Source organism: Setaria italica, chromosome VIII (genome assembly GCF_000263155.2).
Source record: "Setaria italica strain Yugu1 chromosome VIII, Setaria_italica_v2.0, whole genome shotgun sequence".
NCBI lineage: Eukaryota > Viridiplantae > Streptophyta > Magnoliopsida > Poales > Poaceae > Setaria > Setaria italica.
This window is the reverse complement of record NC_028457.1, coordinates 22,064,556-22,079,269: the sequence shown is the minus strand read 5'-3', so window position 1 is coordinate 22,079,269 and position 14,714 is coordinate 22,064,556. Positions and strand designations below refer to the sequence as shown.

At 47.4% G+C, this 14,714-nt stretch overlaps 1 protein-coding gene across 1 annotated transcript; it reads right to left on the bottom strand.

The window, feature by feature from the left end:
* Window positions 1-344: 344 nt before the first annotated feature.
* On the bottom strand, window positions 345-1,280 carry LOC101753897 (BTB/POZ and MATH domain-containing protein 2). Its single transcript, XM_004980416.1, has one exon. It carries the CDS (start codon window positions 1,278-1,280, stop codon window positions 345-347), a length of 936 nt encoding a protein of 311 aa, XP_004980473.1.
* Between the last annotated feature and the right edge of the window lie 13,434 nt (window positions 1,281-14,714).

Here is a 14,714-nt window from a genome sequence, read left to right as displayed (position 1 = left end):
AGTTTAATTTGGGAGACCGTGACACATCATATCGCTTCTTATAAATAGAACGGAGGAAGTAAGACTGCACAGAAATGCTTTAAAAAACGCTGAATAACTTCACTATTCTGTGTCCTCGCTCCGGGAAGGACTCGAACTCTTTTATAGTTATTTAATGCGAACAAATATCATTAAATACATGATAATAGTAATATACTATAGAAAAATAGGCAGTCGAGGAGCAACACTGATATCTCATTGCATCATGTAACTTTATTCTCCCACATATCCAAATCAACCAGATCTGAGTTTCCTCTAAATAACAATAAAATAATTTCTATGAAGTAACAATAACAGGACCAGGGCTAAGCGTGATAACGAACAAACACTAGTAGGACCATTAGGACGACCGAGATAAGCTTAAGAAAACAAACGGAATTGAGATTCAGGATGCCAATAGAAACAGCAACGTAAAATATGATCTTTGTGAAGCCAAGCTGGCTGCGTGATGCATTCAAAACCTTGATGATGAGATCCCGGACAACTGAGGGGCAAGTCTTCACTAGATCCTCCGCACCGTTGCTCTCCATGACCTTCCTTGCATTCTCACCTGAAGCAATGAAATCGAGACATTTCTTCTTTAGCATGGAGCACTTGTGCTGCTCTGCCAACACCAGCGAACACAGCGCTGTGGTCACGTCAACTTGACTGCACAGTCTGTTCTCCATGATTGATTTCAGATCCTTCAGATCATACCGTTGCGCCGCCACTAGCAGATGCTGCGCCATCAATTCTACTGCGTGCAGATTCATCTCTGGCAGTGAGTCCGTGTATATGAAGTGCAGCAGGGCGTCAAATGCTTCTGGGATGATGTCATCAATGCGTATGTAAGTAGTGTCTTCCTCGATTGCCGGGCCGAACAAATCAGCCTTGAAGACTGACGATCGGGCAGCGAGAACACACCTATGCGCGGCGAACATCTTGCCGCCAACCTCGAAATCCACGTCCTTCCCCTCTTTTGCCACGAGGAGCCCGGCGATGTCCGCATGCAGGCCCGACACTGGTGCCGCGGCCGCCTTGGAAGATGGTTCCAGGCGCTTCACCCCAGCGGAGCGGCCGCCGGCGTCAAGCTTGGGGGACCTGATGCATCTGCTGTTGGGGAGCTTCTTGGCATCTGAGTAGCTCTCGGTGTCCATCAGGAGCGTCTTGCCGCCTGTGGCCTCCGATTCAGAGCGTGGCGCTGGCAGGACGGCGCCGGCGGGCAGGAAGGGCGCGGCCGGCGGCTTCGTCGAAGGCGGCATTGTGGAGGCGTTTGTTGGATCCAGGCGTGAAAGCAGGGGAGTTGCTGTTGACGGTTTGGGGATAAAATCAAGAGATACGGGGAGGAGATGAGTTTTTAGATGAGATCAATCTTATCTTCGCGTCCGTGTGAAATTGCAACACCAAACTAAACACCTTAATTTTAGCCACATATATCGTGGCGGGGCTGGGGTCGCGATATCATCGGATTCTTAATGAATCCCTTCTTAAAAATCGCTTCCAGTTTCTTTCAGAACTGATCTGACCCATCTAGAGATCCATCCAATACAGCATATAGGAGTGCATGTTTTAAGGGGTTTGGTACGCTCCATCGACAAATGAATGTGATGTTCCAGCTACACTGTGAAGCCAACCTAATCCTCAAGGAACAGTTTATTTGTCTGCTGGATCATGTTAGCATGTGCCTATTTGGTTCGTGCCTACGGTCATAAAAACAGAACACCTATTCTTAATGGATCTCAGCTCTTGATTTGGTTTGTCGTTGGTTATTCGTATCCAGGCAAATCAGAATGTTTGTTAGCAAAGGACACTACACACCAACACGAACAATAAGAAAAATCAAGAGGATTGTTAACTGAATAGTGGCTGATGATACGGGTATGCTAAAAGTAGTTGAGCTCTATATTTGTGGTGCCATGCATCGTAGGGTAATTTCTACCTGTGCTGCATATCCTCATGACTGAAAGCAATATCTGTCAAGGTCCATGAGCTGAGATCTAAGTTTATGTTTAGGCAAGTTATACAGTTGCTTGGCTCGGTCCTTAGTTAATTTCCTCTTGCTCTGTTCTTTCCTCCTGTCTGTTCAGCAAAGCACGTTTGTGCATATTCTCATGACTGAAAGCAATATCTGTCAAGGTCCATGCATCCTATAGGGTTCAGTATCTTCCAGCATGATGCAAATGTGTGTATGCAGTTGAATTCTGTAATGCATGTAGTTCCTCATTTTGCTAGAAATCGGAAAAAATGCTTCTCTTTTATTGATGCAGGAAACTCTGTGTTTATTAGTTTGATGAAAGTTCTAGCCACGTATTCCTCAGAAGGTGGAGGTTTGCAGAAAGTTGCAATACATCGTGTTGTATTCCCGCAATATCTTTTCAGGCGCAGATACTTTTTTCTCCGTGGATGCTACAAAGTTTGTTGTCAGAGATTTTTTTCGGGGTAGTTGTCAGAGATTGTGTACCTATTCATATGGACATGGCATGAAAAGTGAAATGAATTCTGTAATGCATGTGTAGTTCCTCATTTTGCTAGTAATAAAAAGAAAAAAAATCCATTTTTGACCATACCTGAATGGTTTTGGTCATCCAACTCGAAAACCAGGAATCTAACAAAATCATTCACATTTGGCTATTCACCTATTTTGAAGGGTGATTTGCTGACGTGGATGACACATGGATGTAGGACACACATGTCATCAACTTTCTCTCTCTCCTCTCCTCCCATGTGTCCATGATGCTGCCGTCACCGGCTCCGTGGAAGAAGCGCCTGGTCCACGCAGGCCTCGTCGCCGCCCCTGTTGGCTACTTATCGTCCCTTCTCCCCTACCCACCCACCAAACCAACGTTCCCCGCTGCTGCCGCCGCCGCACCCATCACTCATCTCCCTCCCGAATTCGATGCCTCTGTAGAGCTACTGCCCGCGTCGTCCTCCTCCTGCTGCACCTTCCCATGTACGCTGGAGCTGGGGCCAGATCCGGCAATGCCTCTGGAGGCTTGAGATGGTGAGTTACGCATCCCCGTGCAAGCGACGGCCGGTGTCGGGGATAGATCCCCAGTACCCGCAACGAAGGAAGAAAACATACTCCTACCAGGATTCCTCTGTAATTCTACTAGGACTCATACCATGTAATCCTACTAGAACTCATACCATGTAATCTTACTAAGACTACTCCTTGTAACCGACTAGTAATCCTGACCCCTAGAGTATATAAAGGAGGTCAGGGATACCTAGATCGGCAGATAGAGAATCATCATCAATAGCTAATAACCAGGCTACACAACACCCAAGCTCAGGGCGCAATATACAACACTCCAAATAGGACGTAGGGTATTACACTACACTGGCGGCCCAAACCTGTATATATTCGTGTCTTGTTTCCTCGCTTTTACCTTCGATGTTCCAGGTCCGGCGATCCCCCACCAACCAATCTACTACCTCGAGATACCCCTTGGTATATTGCTGGGTATAAAACACCGACAGCTTGCGCATTGTGGCGGAACCGCCCAACTTAAGCTGGTTTAAGTGCGCCTAATCGCTGTCGGAACAGCAATTATCCGAAACGCACCTAAAACAGCATAAGTCCGGTAGTCCGTCGAGTGTCCCTAGGACTCCTCGAAGGATCCACGACGTGTCTCATAGACATACATCAGGATAGTATCCGCGATGGGATAACATCAACAAACATTACATTTTTACATTCATATAGAAGGTACGAGTTATTACAGAACATAGATTGAAGCAAACTTAGCGGTGCAGTGTTAGACAGAGTTCTAAGATTTAAACATAAACAGTTCAGGAGAAGAGGTGCATGTAAAACTTCTTCTCTAGGGGTATTGTGAGACTCAGGACAATACCCTAGGACTTCGGGGTCTCCTCCTCTGTAGACTCCTGCGGAGCTTCTGAAAGATAGCCACAAGGGAAAACCCTGAGTACGGGGTACTCATCAAGTCTTACCCGACTAACCAATATAATAGTTTTCTTTGGAATGCATGCTAGCTTTTGGGTGTGTTTTGGCCAACATAACTTTTGCCGAAAAGCTTACTATGAGTAATGCCTTAGTTTTATCTTTTATTTGGGTTAAGTTATTACCTAACCATTCTAAATGATAACAGAAAGTAAAAACAACCATCGATGTTAAGTCATACATCAAATATTAACAGAAAGATATATATATAGCATGAATTGATACTACGATGCTTAACAGTGATCAAGTGCATTCATAACCGAGAATTGCGGTGATCTGGACCCATTTACATCCTGCAGGAGAGTACCCTGATCACCAGCTTTATACGACTGTCCAGGTCGTATCTAACAACCTCTCGATTAGCAAAATCAATGATTAGGAATAGGACTACCCGGACCCAGGGATGCACCCCCACATGGGACCCCACGTCTGGCCCGATCACCATGTGAGTTTCAGGCTACACCCCTGCCAATCTCCAGCACGTCAAGCGCAGGTACGAAGTATTCCTGATCATAGAGTTTACTAACCTACTGGGCTTTACTGGTCCATACCCAGTAAGTGATCAGATGCTTATCACTTGATCAAAGGTTAAGACAATGAATCGGGCCTTAACCAAATTAATCTAGCAGACAGAACTACACCTCTAGTTTCTGTCTGCTTTCAACTTTCCAAGTTATCTTCCATAAGCAACATGTATGACTCAAAGTTTTCCTTAAGGTTGGTAAACCAAGCATTTAAGCAACTAAGCATTTCTAGACTTGGGTTATCTTCTAAGGTTTGAACAAGTGGCAAAGATGTCCTTAAAACAAGGCATGATCATACACAAGAATAGGTTTCAAGCAACTCCTAGACTTAGTGCATACATAAAGCAAGTAACCGATAATTAGACACATGAAATAACGACTTCAAAATAGATAGGTATAAATGCACCGGGGCTTGCCTTGTTCGCTTAAAAAGTTAGTATTCTCTGACGGGTTGGCTTCACAGGGGAATAACTCAAAAACTTCTTCGAACTCCGAAGGTCCTTCTAAAAATTCCAAATATTCTCCTTCTGGTGCTTCGGGATCTATAGCATAATACATGCAGGGGTTAGAAATGCAAAATTTTGAATAAAAGACTATACAACTTTCTTTCATGATAAAGTTGCAAGCCAACAAGGACCATACAACCTATCATGATAAAGTTGCAAGCCAACACACATAAACCCAAAAAGATTAACCCACAATTTTATTTTTCTTACTTAACCCTCCTTATAGCTTTTTCTTTTATCTTTAGAAAAAGTTATAATTATTTTCTAACTTGGAAACCTAATTTCCTATGAGTTAAGAATAATTTGTGATTAAGAAAATGTTATTCATATTTTATACATTTTATAAATATTAAGTATTTATTTAATTACCTTAAAAGGAAGGCATTAAATAAATACCCGAATTTTTATCATTTTTCTAGGGTGTAAAAATTTTAATGCATAAAGGAAAATAAAACAAGCCTAAAAAAATTGGTTTCACTAATTTTGAACACTCCTAGAAATTTCTGTGATTTAAATGGTGTAAAACGGATTTAAACTAATTACTTTCCTAAAGGAAATCTAATTTTCCCGAAAATCACCCGGAAAAACTTTTCTTACTCCGCCTAACTCTACCCCCTCTCATGCGCACTGGGCCCCACGGTGCGGACCCACCTATCCCTATTCCTTTCTACCCGCCGGCCTCTTTCTCCTCTTACGGGCCCCGTGGGCCGTTTTCTTTTTCCTATTCACTTCCCGGTCTGACTTCGGCCCAACGGCCCATCCTTTCTTTTCTTCTTTTCTCGCGAGTGCGGCCTGCTAGCTGCTCTGGGCCTCCGGCCTTTTTCTTTTCCGGTCGACCGCGCGCGCGTCACTGGGCTTCAAGGCCGCGGCCCAACAACCGGCCGCGCCTTCCCGGCCTCCTTCTCCCCCTCTCCCTTCTCACTGCCGTGCGGGCCCGAGCGCCCAGACGCTTCTTCCTCCTCCCGCCAAAACACGCGCGCGTAACAGGGGGCGGCGCGACTCGCCGGCCGACGCCCCACCGGCGGCGAAGCTGGGTCAGGACAGCACATCTACACCTTCATACACCCGTGCGGGGCAACAGCTCCTCGGGAGACGGTCGGAGCCATTCCCTCCACGGCGACGGGCGGCGACACCTCCGGCCGGTCGCGACTACTCACGACGATGACACAAACTACTCGAATAACTACTCCTACACCATCCTAGGACCCTAAGGACTTGCCTACGACTACTTAAGAAGGAAGGGGAGCAGCGCAAGGTAGGGCTCACCGTGAGCGGACGGCACGGCGACGGCGGACAGAAACAACGGCGAGCATGGTTACTCCGGCATGGATGTTGGACAACAACTTGGCTGGGGTGTAGCTGGGGTGTCTGTGGAGGAGTGGGCGAGAGGAATCGACGGGAGGTGAGGCGTGGCGGTGGAATTTTGCTCGGCGGCGGTGCTTGACAGAAGAGGCGCTGGCGGCGGTAAAAAGAGCGGCAGTGAAAACGGCGGCGCGGGAGCGGTAGTTATTCAAGCGTTCACCGCGCGCATGGGCGACACCGTGGCCTACCCATAGGCTTATGTGGTGAGGAGGTGGCCTAGCTATCTGCGCTGGCGAGCGACCGACAACGGCGGCGGCGACACGTCCAGCTGCTCTGTCACCGCTCCTCTTTTCTTCTTCTAACGCCCGTGACTTCAGAGCGAAATTACGGCCGATCTTCAATCCAACGGTCCCCAAGTGCCTTAACAGAAGTTGGAGATAAACTCGAACCCTTCACCTTTTATTGTTGCTCTGACCTGAGATAATCATCAAATACAGCTGAATTTTTATTTGTTTCTCGGGTTCCTCTGAAGTTTACTGAAACTGATATTCAGCTCGTCAGTTAACTGACAGTGTCACTTGCTTCACTTTGGAGCTGAATTTTGTGATCCAATTCCTCTTCTTTCAGTCTAACTTCTTCCCAAATGTGTTCTACAACATCCCAAGGTTCCATTTTGCTCAAGAACACCTACCCCTCTTAATCTACATTGCTCTGAATTCAAGCCCAAAGTCGACCCTATGCTGTTGGTTTTCAGACTTAACCATTTTCAGTGACAGTCAACTGTGACAATGTGCTGACTTTGAGCTGCATTTAGAAATTGTTCCCTTCCATGTTCCTGGCCAACAACACCCAAAGCTTATAGTCCAAAGTTCATACTTCAATATGGTATAGTTGTCCTGATGCACTTATTTGGAAAATTCTTCAGAATTCAATTTTGAAAACAGACTCTGCTGCTGTTTTTCTGAATTTCTGTTTTCAGACAAGGAACAGTAAACTCAATTTTCGTTTTTCTTTCTTTGATTTCTCTGAGCTATTTAGCACCATTTCTGTTCCAAATCTTTGATTCTTAAGTCCTAGTTACTCTTACACTTGCATTCCACATTTTTGCCGAATTTTTCTGAATTTCAAATTCAAAATTCAAATTTCGGTCAAATTTGACCCGAATTTGATTTTCGGCTAATTTCTTTTTCTTTTCTTCTCAATTTGCTTTTAATTCTTCAAAGTCATTTAGATGACTAACTTGGCAGCTGTTACACGCACCAGGTAGGGGTGATTGTTGAGATCATCGGGCGAGCTTGAAGGACCTCATCATCAAGATCAATCTACTCGACAAGAAGCAAGTCGCCGAGTCGGAGTTCCAAGTAGATAAATCTACGCCGAGACAAAATCGATGCGCAACGCGTTCCAGTCGAAGACCGAGTCGGTTTCCACCGCAGGCTGCTGCATGCGACTCATCAATCAAGGTAGAGGCAAATTCGATTCGAGTTGGGAGATCAGGCAGACCGAGGGACCCACGTCATAATTTCCAAGATGACAAAGGTCTGTTATAGTCACGTGTGGATTGAGGCAAATAATCAACTCCGACTACGCTATGTGAAAAGGAATTTTGAGGGATTTGTGCTACACGCACATGGAAGGATCCCATAAGACCTCAAAAGCATAGTCTAACGTACATAGAAGATGTACGCGAGCACTGCTACCCCGATGTACAGCCACATCCAGTTGAGGATAGTCTCCTTCGACTACTCATCTCGTCTAGAAAACTAGTTAAGGGTGGATTCCATGTGATCAACAACTAGTTGGAATCAACTCCAACTAGTTGGCTTGATCAACAATCGACACACTTCGTCGACAATCGTCTATGAATCAAGCAAAGTCACTTTTTTATTTATTTTATATAATTTTTCCAACTTGTTTTCCACATGCAGAGTACTTTTTTTTGTACGCCTCTTGATGGAAATTACCCTCCAAAGCTACACTTTGCCAATTATTCCTGGAGCATGTTAACCGGCAGCAATGGGCTTGATACACCTAATTACGGAGGCTATAACCATGGGTTTTGTACACTGAGTTCCAAAAGTTCCGCCAACAGGCTTGATACATCAAATTTTGGAGGCTATAGCCACGAGTTTGGTGCACTGAGTGCTGGAGGCTCGCAGCAGCTACACCCTAAGGAGGCTCAAATCCTATGCGCGGCAACACGCGCTCTTCTTGATAAAAGGCAGAAAAGTCTCAATGACTACTATAAGCGCAATCGCCCTCTCTTTTTGTCACAATGCCGACTACTTATTTTACTATCTTTTCTTAGTGCTCACTAATCTACCTGAGTTGAACACGCTTTAATTCATGAAATCCTTGGATCCTCTGTCATGCCTAAATGCAAGAATGCGTACACGAGACAAAGATCTCAAATGAGTAGTAACAATGCCAGTACACGTACACGAGACAAAGATCTCACACACAATGGCAATGGCTAAAAAGGGACTGAGAGCCTGAATGTAAGAGGCTAACTACTCGGGAGACATATGGACGAAACAAGAGCATGACACGAAACATTTACATTCATCACTGAATAAATTTCAGTAGTTTTAATATTCTATAAATTTTCTACATAATGTATGCATCTCTTTTTCTGATCAAGCTTCAACGACAACTCTCTAGGACACCCAGCGTACCTCCAATGGCTCTGCTAGCTCCCAGGCGCAGAACATCTCCAATGATGCTAGCTTCCAAGATCGAGGGCTAAGCACCAAATAACTACTCCAGTGGCTTCTACAGCTCACTTGGCAGATAAGCTTAGGGAATGGACGCTGCAAAACAACTCGGATGATGACTTGCGTGAAGACTAAAGACACTCGGATTGATTATTTAATCATTCCAAGGCTCAGTGAAGCGTCCCCACATAAGTAGAGACTAAATGTGATACAAATATCAGTCCCAGGAGGCTGATAGCACATTTATTCGACAGGTAATTCAGTTACCGTACAACTCCCGAGGGAGTGGGCGTGAGAGCCACGCAGCGATAAGAAGTAAATAAACAACAGCGGCTAACCAAGCGACTGCCAAAAGACAGCACTCGGGACTACACGGCAGCAGCAGCATCTTGGAAAGGCCAACACCACAGGCAGCGTCGGGTGCGGAGACAACCTCTACTCAAGGTCTTCAGCGATGAAGTCAGGGTCTTCCTCTGTAGTAACGAAGCAAGGGTGAGTACGAACGTACTCAACAAGTCCAACCCCATCCACGGAGGGGGATACAAGCAAGTATATGCACAGGATATAACAAGGATAGGCTAGGGTTTATTTGCAATAAAGCTAGATTTTTCAACACATGCATAGGCTCGTTTTCAAACAAGTTTTCATAAAGCTTTTCCTTTGGTAACCGAAACATTGAGTGGGGTTGATCCTACACAAAGGATCCAAGTTTTATCGCTATCGGACTCCCCGTCCGCCATAGCGCACGGCACAACTGCCCGACTCTTCCAAAATTCAACTCACACACACACACACACACACACACAATCCATGCCCAAGTGCTAGTTATGTGACCAAGCCGTAACTCGTCTAATGCCGTGGACACGGCTACCCGGATAGGTTTTAACTCTGCAGAGGTTGTACACTTTTCCCACAAGTAGGGTACCATAGTACGATCACCTTAGTGCCGGTGCGGATCCTAACAAAGCCATTACCCTCCTTAGCTAAGACTGGCTAGCCCTCGCGGAAGCACCCAAGGGGTTCACGGCTCATCCACGAGACCGTAACCGGGACCTAAGTCACCAAGATCTTACTCCTTTTCCATGGGCTCCCGCTGCTCACCAGCACCCCTGACGGCTAACAGTTCAGCTAGTGGGATTTATGCTAAGCCGTTGCCCATACAACGGTCGAGTGGTTGCACGATGGTGGAATTAGGCAAGATGACACATCAACTCGGTCCTTAACCATGACAAGATGGATATCTCCCGACATTGCTCAACCACTAAGGTACGAGCACAACATCCTGGCATCCCACACAAGGAATACCCATCCATCCTATCTACACATCCTTTTTCCTCTGAACCCAAAAAGTCATTTTCCTTACTTGCACACACACACGTTTATTTTTCGAAAACATAAGGGTAGTGGTGATTGTATTTAAGTAGTAATTTCCTAAGCTTTCTAGCGGTGGCTATCGACCAAATAGAGCGAATCATATTTAGAGACAACCATAGGATAACAAGGAATGTTCCTAACAATCAAGGGGTGGCTATCCAACCATGTCTTGCGATGAAATAATATGCATTTTGTAAAACAGGCCAATAGGTTGTGTTTGATAAACTAGGTGTTAAACATGCATCAAAGGGTAAGATTGGACTTGCCGTCTTCAAAGCCTTCCGGGAGTTCCGGCTCGTGCTGCTGGTCCTCGAGCTCGGGCTCGCAGTCAAACTCCTCCTCGGGATCCTCCTCGGGAAATCCGCGATCTACGGCACACACAAACGGACACACAAATAAATAAAAGAAAGATCGGTTTTTAACCGTGAGCTCCGAACAGAAAATGTGAACGGAAAATAGGTAGAAAGATTATTTTTGGGAAATTTGGATATGGATCGGCGAAAGTATTCTGGAGGATGAAGTGGTGAAATTTGGGATTAATTGGAGGAAGTTTGGCGCATGAAATGACGGGTTAAACATGAATTAGGGGCTTAAACAGAGGTTTAGGACTGATTTATAATAAACCAGGGACCTATTTGTGAAAAATTTTGGGAGGTGGAGGGGCTTATCGGCGAATAGGATTATGAGAGTGGTGGAAGGACTATCTCGCGAATATTGGATTTGTTGGGGTTAGATCGGAATTGGGACCTTCTTCTTCCCCTTGGGCGCACAGTGCACAGGGGAGAGGGAGAGGGAGGCACGGCCGGCCTAGGGGCGGCGGCCTAGGCTCGCCGGCGGCGAGGGGAGGCGGCGGGAGAGGCTAGAGGAGGCCGTGGGGGCTCCATTTTGCCCGATACCTTGGAGCTTCGGATAGGGAAGGGGCGGCCGGCGGCGGTTTGGTGGAGGCAGCGGCGGAGGTACTGGTGGCGGCGGCGCTTGGCGAGTGGTGTAGGTTGGGGTGGCGAGCTGGGTGGAGGTGGAGTGGCAAGGGAGGCCGGGCGAGCGGCCCTTTTTATAGGCCGGCGAGGGGCGGCCGGCGGTGGGGGACCGGGCGACCGGCGGTGTGCGGCGTGGGGGTGGGGGCCGGGCAGGCCGGGCCGGCGGTAGGGGCCCGGGCGCCGGGGGTGGGTGTCGCGGGGAGGGCGGCACGGCAACGGAGCGGGGCTGGAGGCGGGGTCGGCCAGCGTGGAGCGGGGCCGGAGGCGGGGTCGGGCGGTGCGGAGCGGGGCCGGCGGCGGGGTCGGCCGAGCGGCGGGGCGCGGCCCGAGGCGGCCGGGCGGCGTGGCGCCAGGGAGGAGTAAATGCGCCGGTGGGGGGGCGTCCAAAGGAAATGGTGCCAGGAACCGGGAGGAGTGGCGCCAGGAAGAAGAAGAGAGAAGGAGAGAGAAGGAGGAGGAGGAAGAAGAAAAAGAAAGGAGAAGGAAGAGGAAAAAGAAAGAAAGAGGGAGGAAACAGAGAAAGAAAGAGGGGGAACCGGCGGCCATTGCGGCACGCGGTCGGAGCACGCGCGCGGCGGTCTGACGACGGCACACGTCGAGATTTATGGGCACGGGTAAAGATGATGGCTATCGGCTTAGGTGCCGGGACGGCGAAATCGCCGGGAAAGTTTTCGATATTCGGGAGCTCAGCGGTAAAAAGATTTTGAAAGCAATTTTTAACGGATGATGTTAGTTGGTGATTTCTGCGGATGTTACAAACCTACCCCTCTTAAATTGAATCTCGTCCTTGAAATTCGACTGAGTCCTGAAGAAATGGGGGAATTCCTTCTTTAACGCGTCCTCGCATTCCCACGTGGCTGAAGGGATACGAGGTAGGCTACACTAGCGCAAATCAAAATTTGTACCACGTAAAACCAGGAAGAACTGCCGTATAAGGATCACTGGATTACCACTCGACGCACTACTGGTGCGGAAGATGTAGATATGCGTCGATACAGTGAAGACGATCACATAGTCGTACGTAGTCGATCAACGTAGTCGTACGTGGTCAATCACGTCAACGTCCAGCAGCTCCTCAGCAGCTCGTCCACGTGCAGCAAGATCGCCTCCGGTGCTGCGGCTCATCGTTGGCTCATCGTGGCTCGTCGGCGGCTCTTCCAAGTGCTGCAGGCGCAACACCTCCAAGGTATCCGCACGTGCAGGGAGGAAGCGTCGCAAGCCGGACTGCTAGATCCGCGAGTTGCAACAGGCGAGGGCGTGGGAGGCGCGGCAGGTGTGTTTCGCCAAAAAGGTGTGAACCCTAGGGCGCCCCCACCCCTCTATTTATAGAGGTTCCTGACGGGCCTCTGGATCCGAGGCCCATTAGTACTTCTAAACCTAATCCAACTCGGATCTGATCTAGCTTCAAGCCGACCGCTCTTTCTCGATCCTGTGATTCGGAATCCCTTTGTAGGTTAACTCTTAACCGTACGTAGCATGGCCATGCATTTTCGGATCCGATCACTCGAGGGGCCCAGAGATATCACTCTCAATCAGAGAGGGGCAAATCTCATCTTGATTGACCATGTCTCATAGCATGCTTCTTGACAAACCCGAAAGCTACCTTTATAACTACCCTGTTACGGCGTAGCGTTTGATAGCCCCTAAGTAGGTCGATCCACATCTAGAATACATGCGACAATCTCAGGTCTAAGGACAAAGCGTATATGTTGTGTAAAGAGAGAACTACTTCTCGTGTTGGGTCTGTCCTAGCACATGTCTCCACATTTGCCCACATTATTAGTTCAACATCTCCATGTTCATGACTCGTGAAACATAGTCATCAACTAATACATGTGCTAGTCTAATATTCATGTGTGTCCTCACATGAACTCCGACTAGGGACAACTTTAGAATAACCATACAAGTAAAGAGTTTCACATACAATTCACATAATTGCAAATCAATTCAAGTAGCCTTCAATGGATATTCAATGAACACAACATACAAATCATGGATACAAATGGAATATCATCATCTCTATGATTGCCTCTAGGGCATACCTCCAACAGTGGCCTCTTCTTCGCCATGTCTACTCCATTGTACTCTGCAGATCCGGACTGCTGTATTCCTTGTCCTTCTGGTGACGGTGTCCAAAATCTTGACGGGCACTTCTTGATACCGAAGGTCCTTCTGGAAATCTATTGTCTCCACGGGTACTTGTTCCTTCGGTACTCTCAAGCATTTCCTCAGCTGAGAAACATGAAATACCGGGTGTATATCTGACATTTCCTCAGGAAGTTGGATACGGTATGCTACGGCTCCAACTCTCTTTAACACCTGGTATGGTCCAATATACCGAGGGGCTAGTTTTCATTGCACTTGAAACCTTCGAGTACCCCGAATCGGAGAGACCTTGAGGTAGACAAAATCTCCCTCATTGAAGCACAATTCCCGTCTTCTTTTGTCCGAGTAGCTCTTCTGTATGGACTGTGCAGCCTTCAGCTTCTCTCAGATTTCTACCACACGGTCTTCTGCTTCCTTGATGAAAGCTGGTCCGACTAGGGAGCGTTCTCCCACTTCTGACCACATCAAAGGGGTCCGACACTTTCTACCATAAAGGGCCTCAAATGGTGACATGCCTAGGCTGGCTTGATAACTATTGTTGTATGAGAACTCTGCATAGGGTAAACTTTGTTCCCAATCTTTGCCATAGGTTAGGACACACGCTCTTAACATATCTTCCACAATTTGATTTACCCTTTCTGTTTGGCCATCGGTCTGGGGGTGATAAGCTGAACTAAAGTCCAATTTAGTGCCCATGGCTTTATGCAAACTTCTCCAAAACCTAGAGGTGAACTGAGTTCCTCTATCCGAGACGATTCGACTGGGCACACCGTGTAGCTTCACTATATTGTCGACGTAGAGTCGAGCTAATCTTTCTCCACCGTATGTGGTCCGTACGGGTAGGTAGTGAGCGACCTTGGTGAGTCGGTCCACTATTACCCATATGGAGTCATTTCCCTTTTGAGTCCTGGGCAAGCCTACCACAAAATCCATGCCAATCTCATCCCACTTCCAAACCGGGATAGGCAATGGTTGCAGCAAGCCGGCTGGCTTCTGGTGCTCGGCCTTGACCCTTTGGCAGGTATCACAATGGGCGACAAACTGAGCTATGTCTGCCTTTATTCCATTCCACCAGTATTTCTGCTTTAAGTCCATATACATCTTGGTGGATCCAGGGTGGATGGAGTATGCCGAGTTATGGGCTTCATCCATGATGGTCTGCCTGAACTCTCCGTCCTTGGGGACACAAATTCTATCCTTGTACCACAGGGTTCCTTTTTCATCTACCC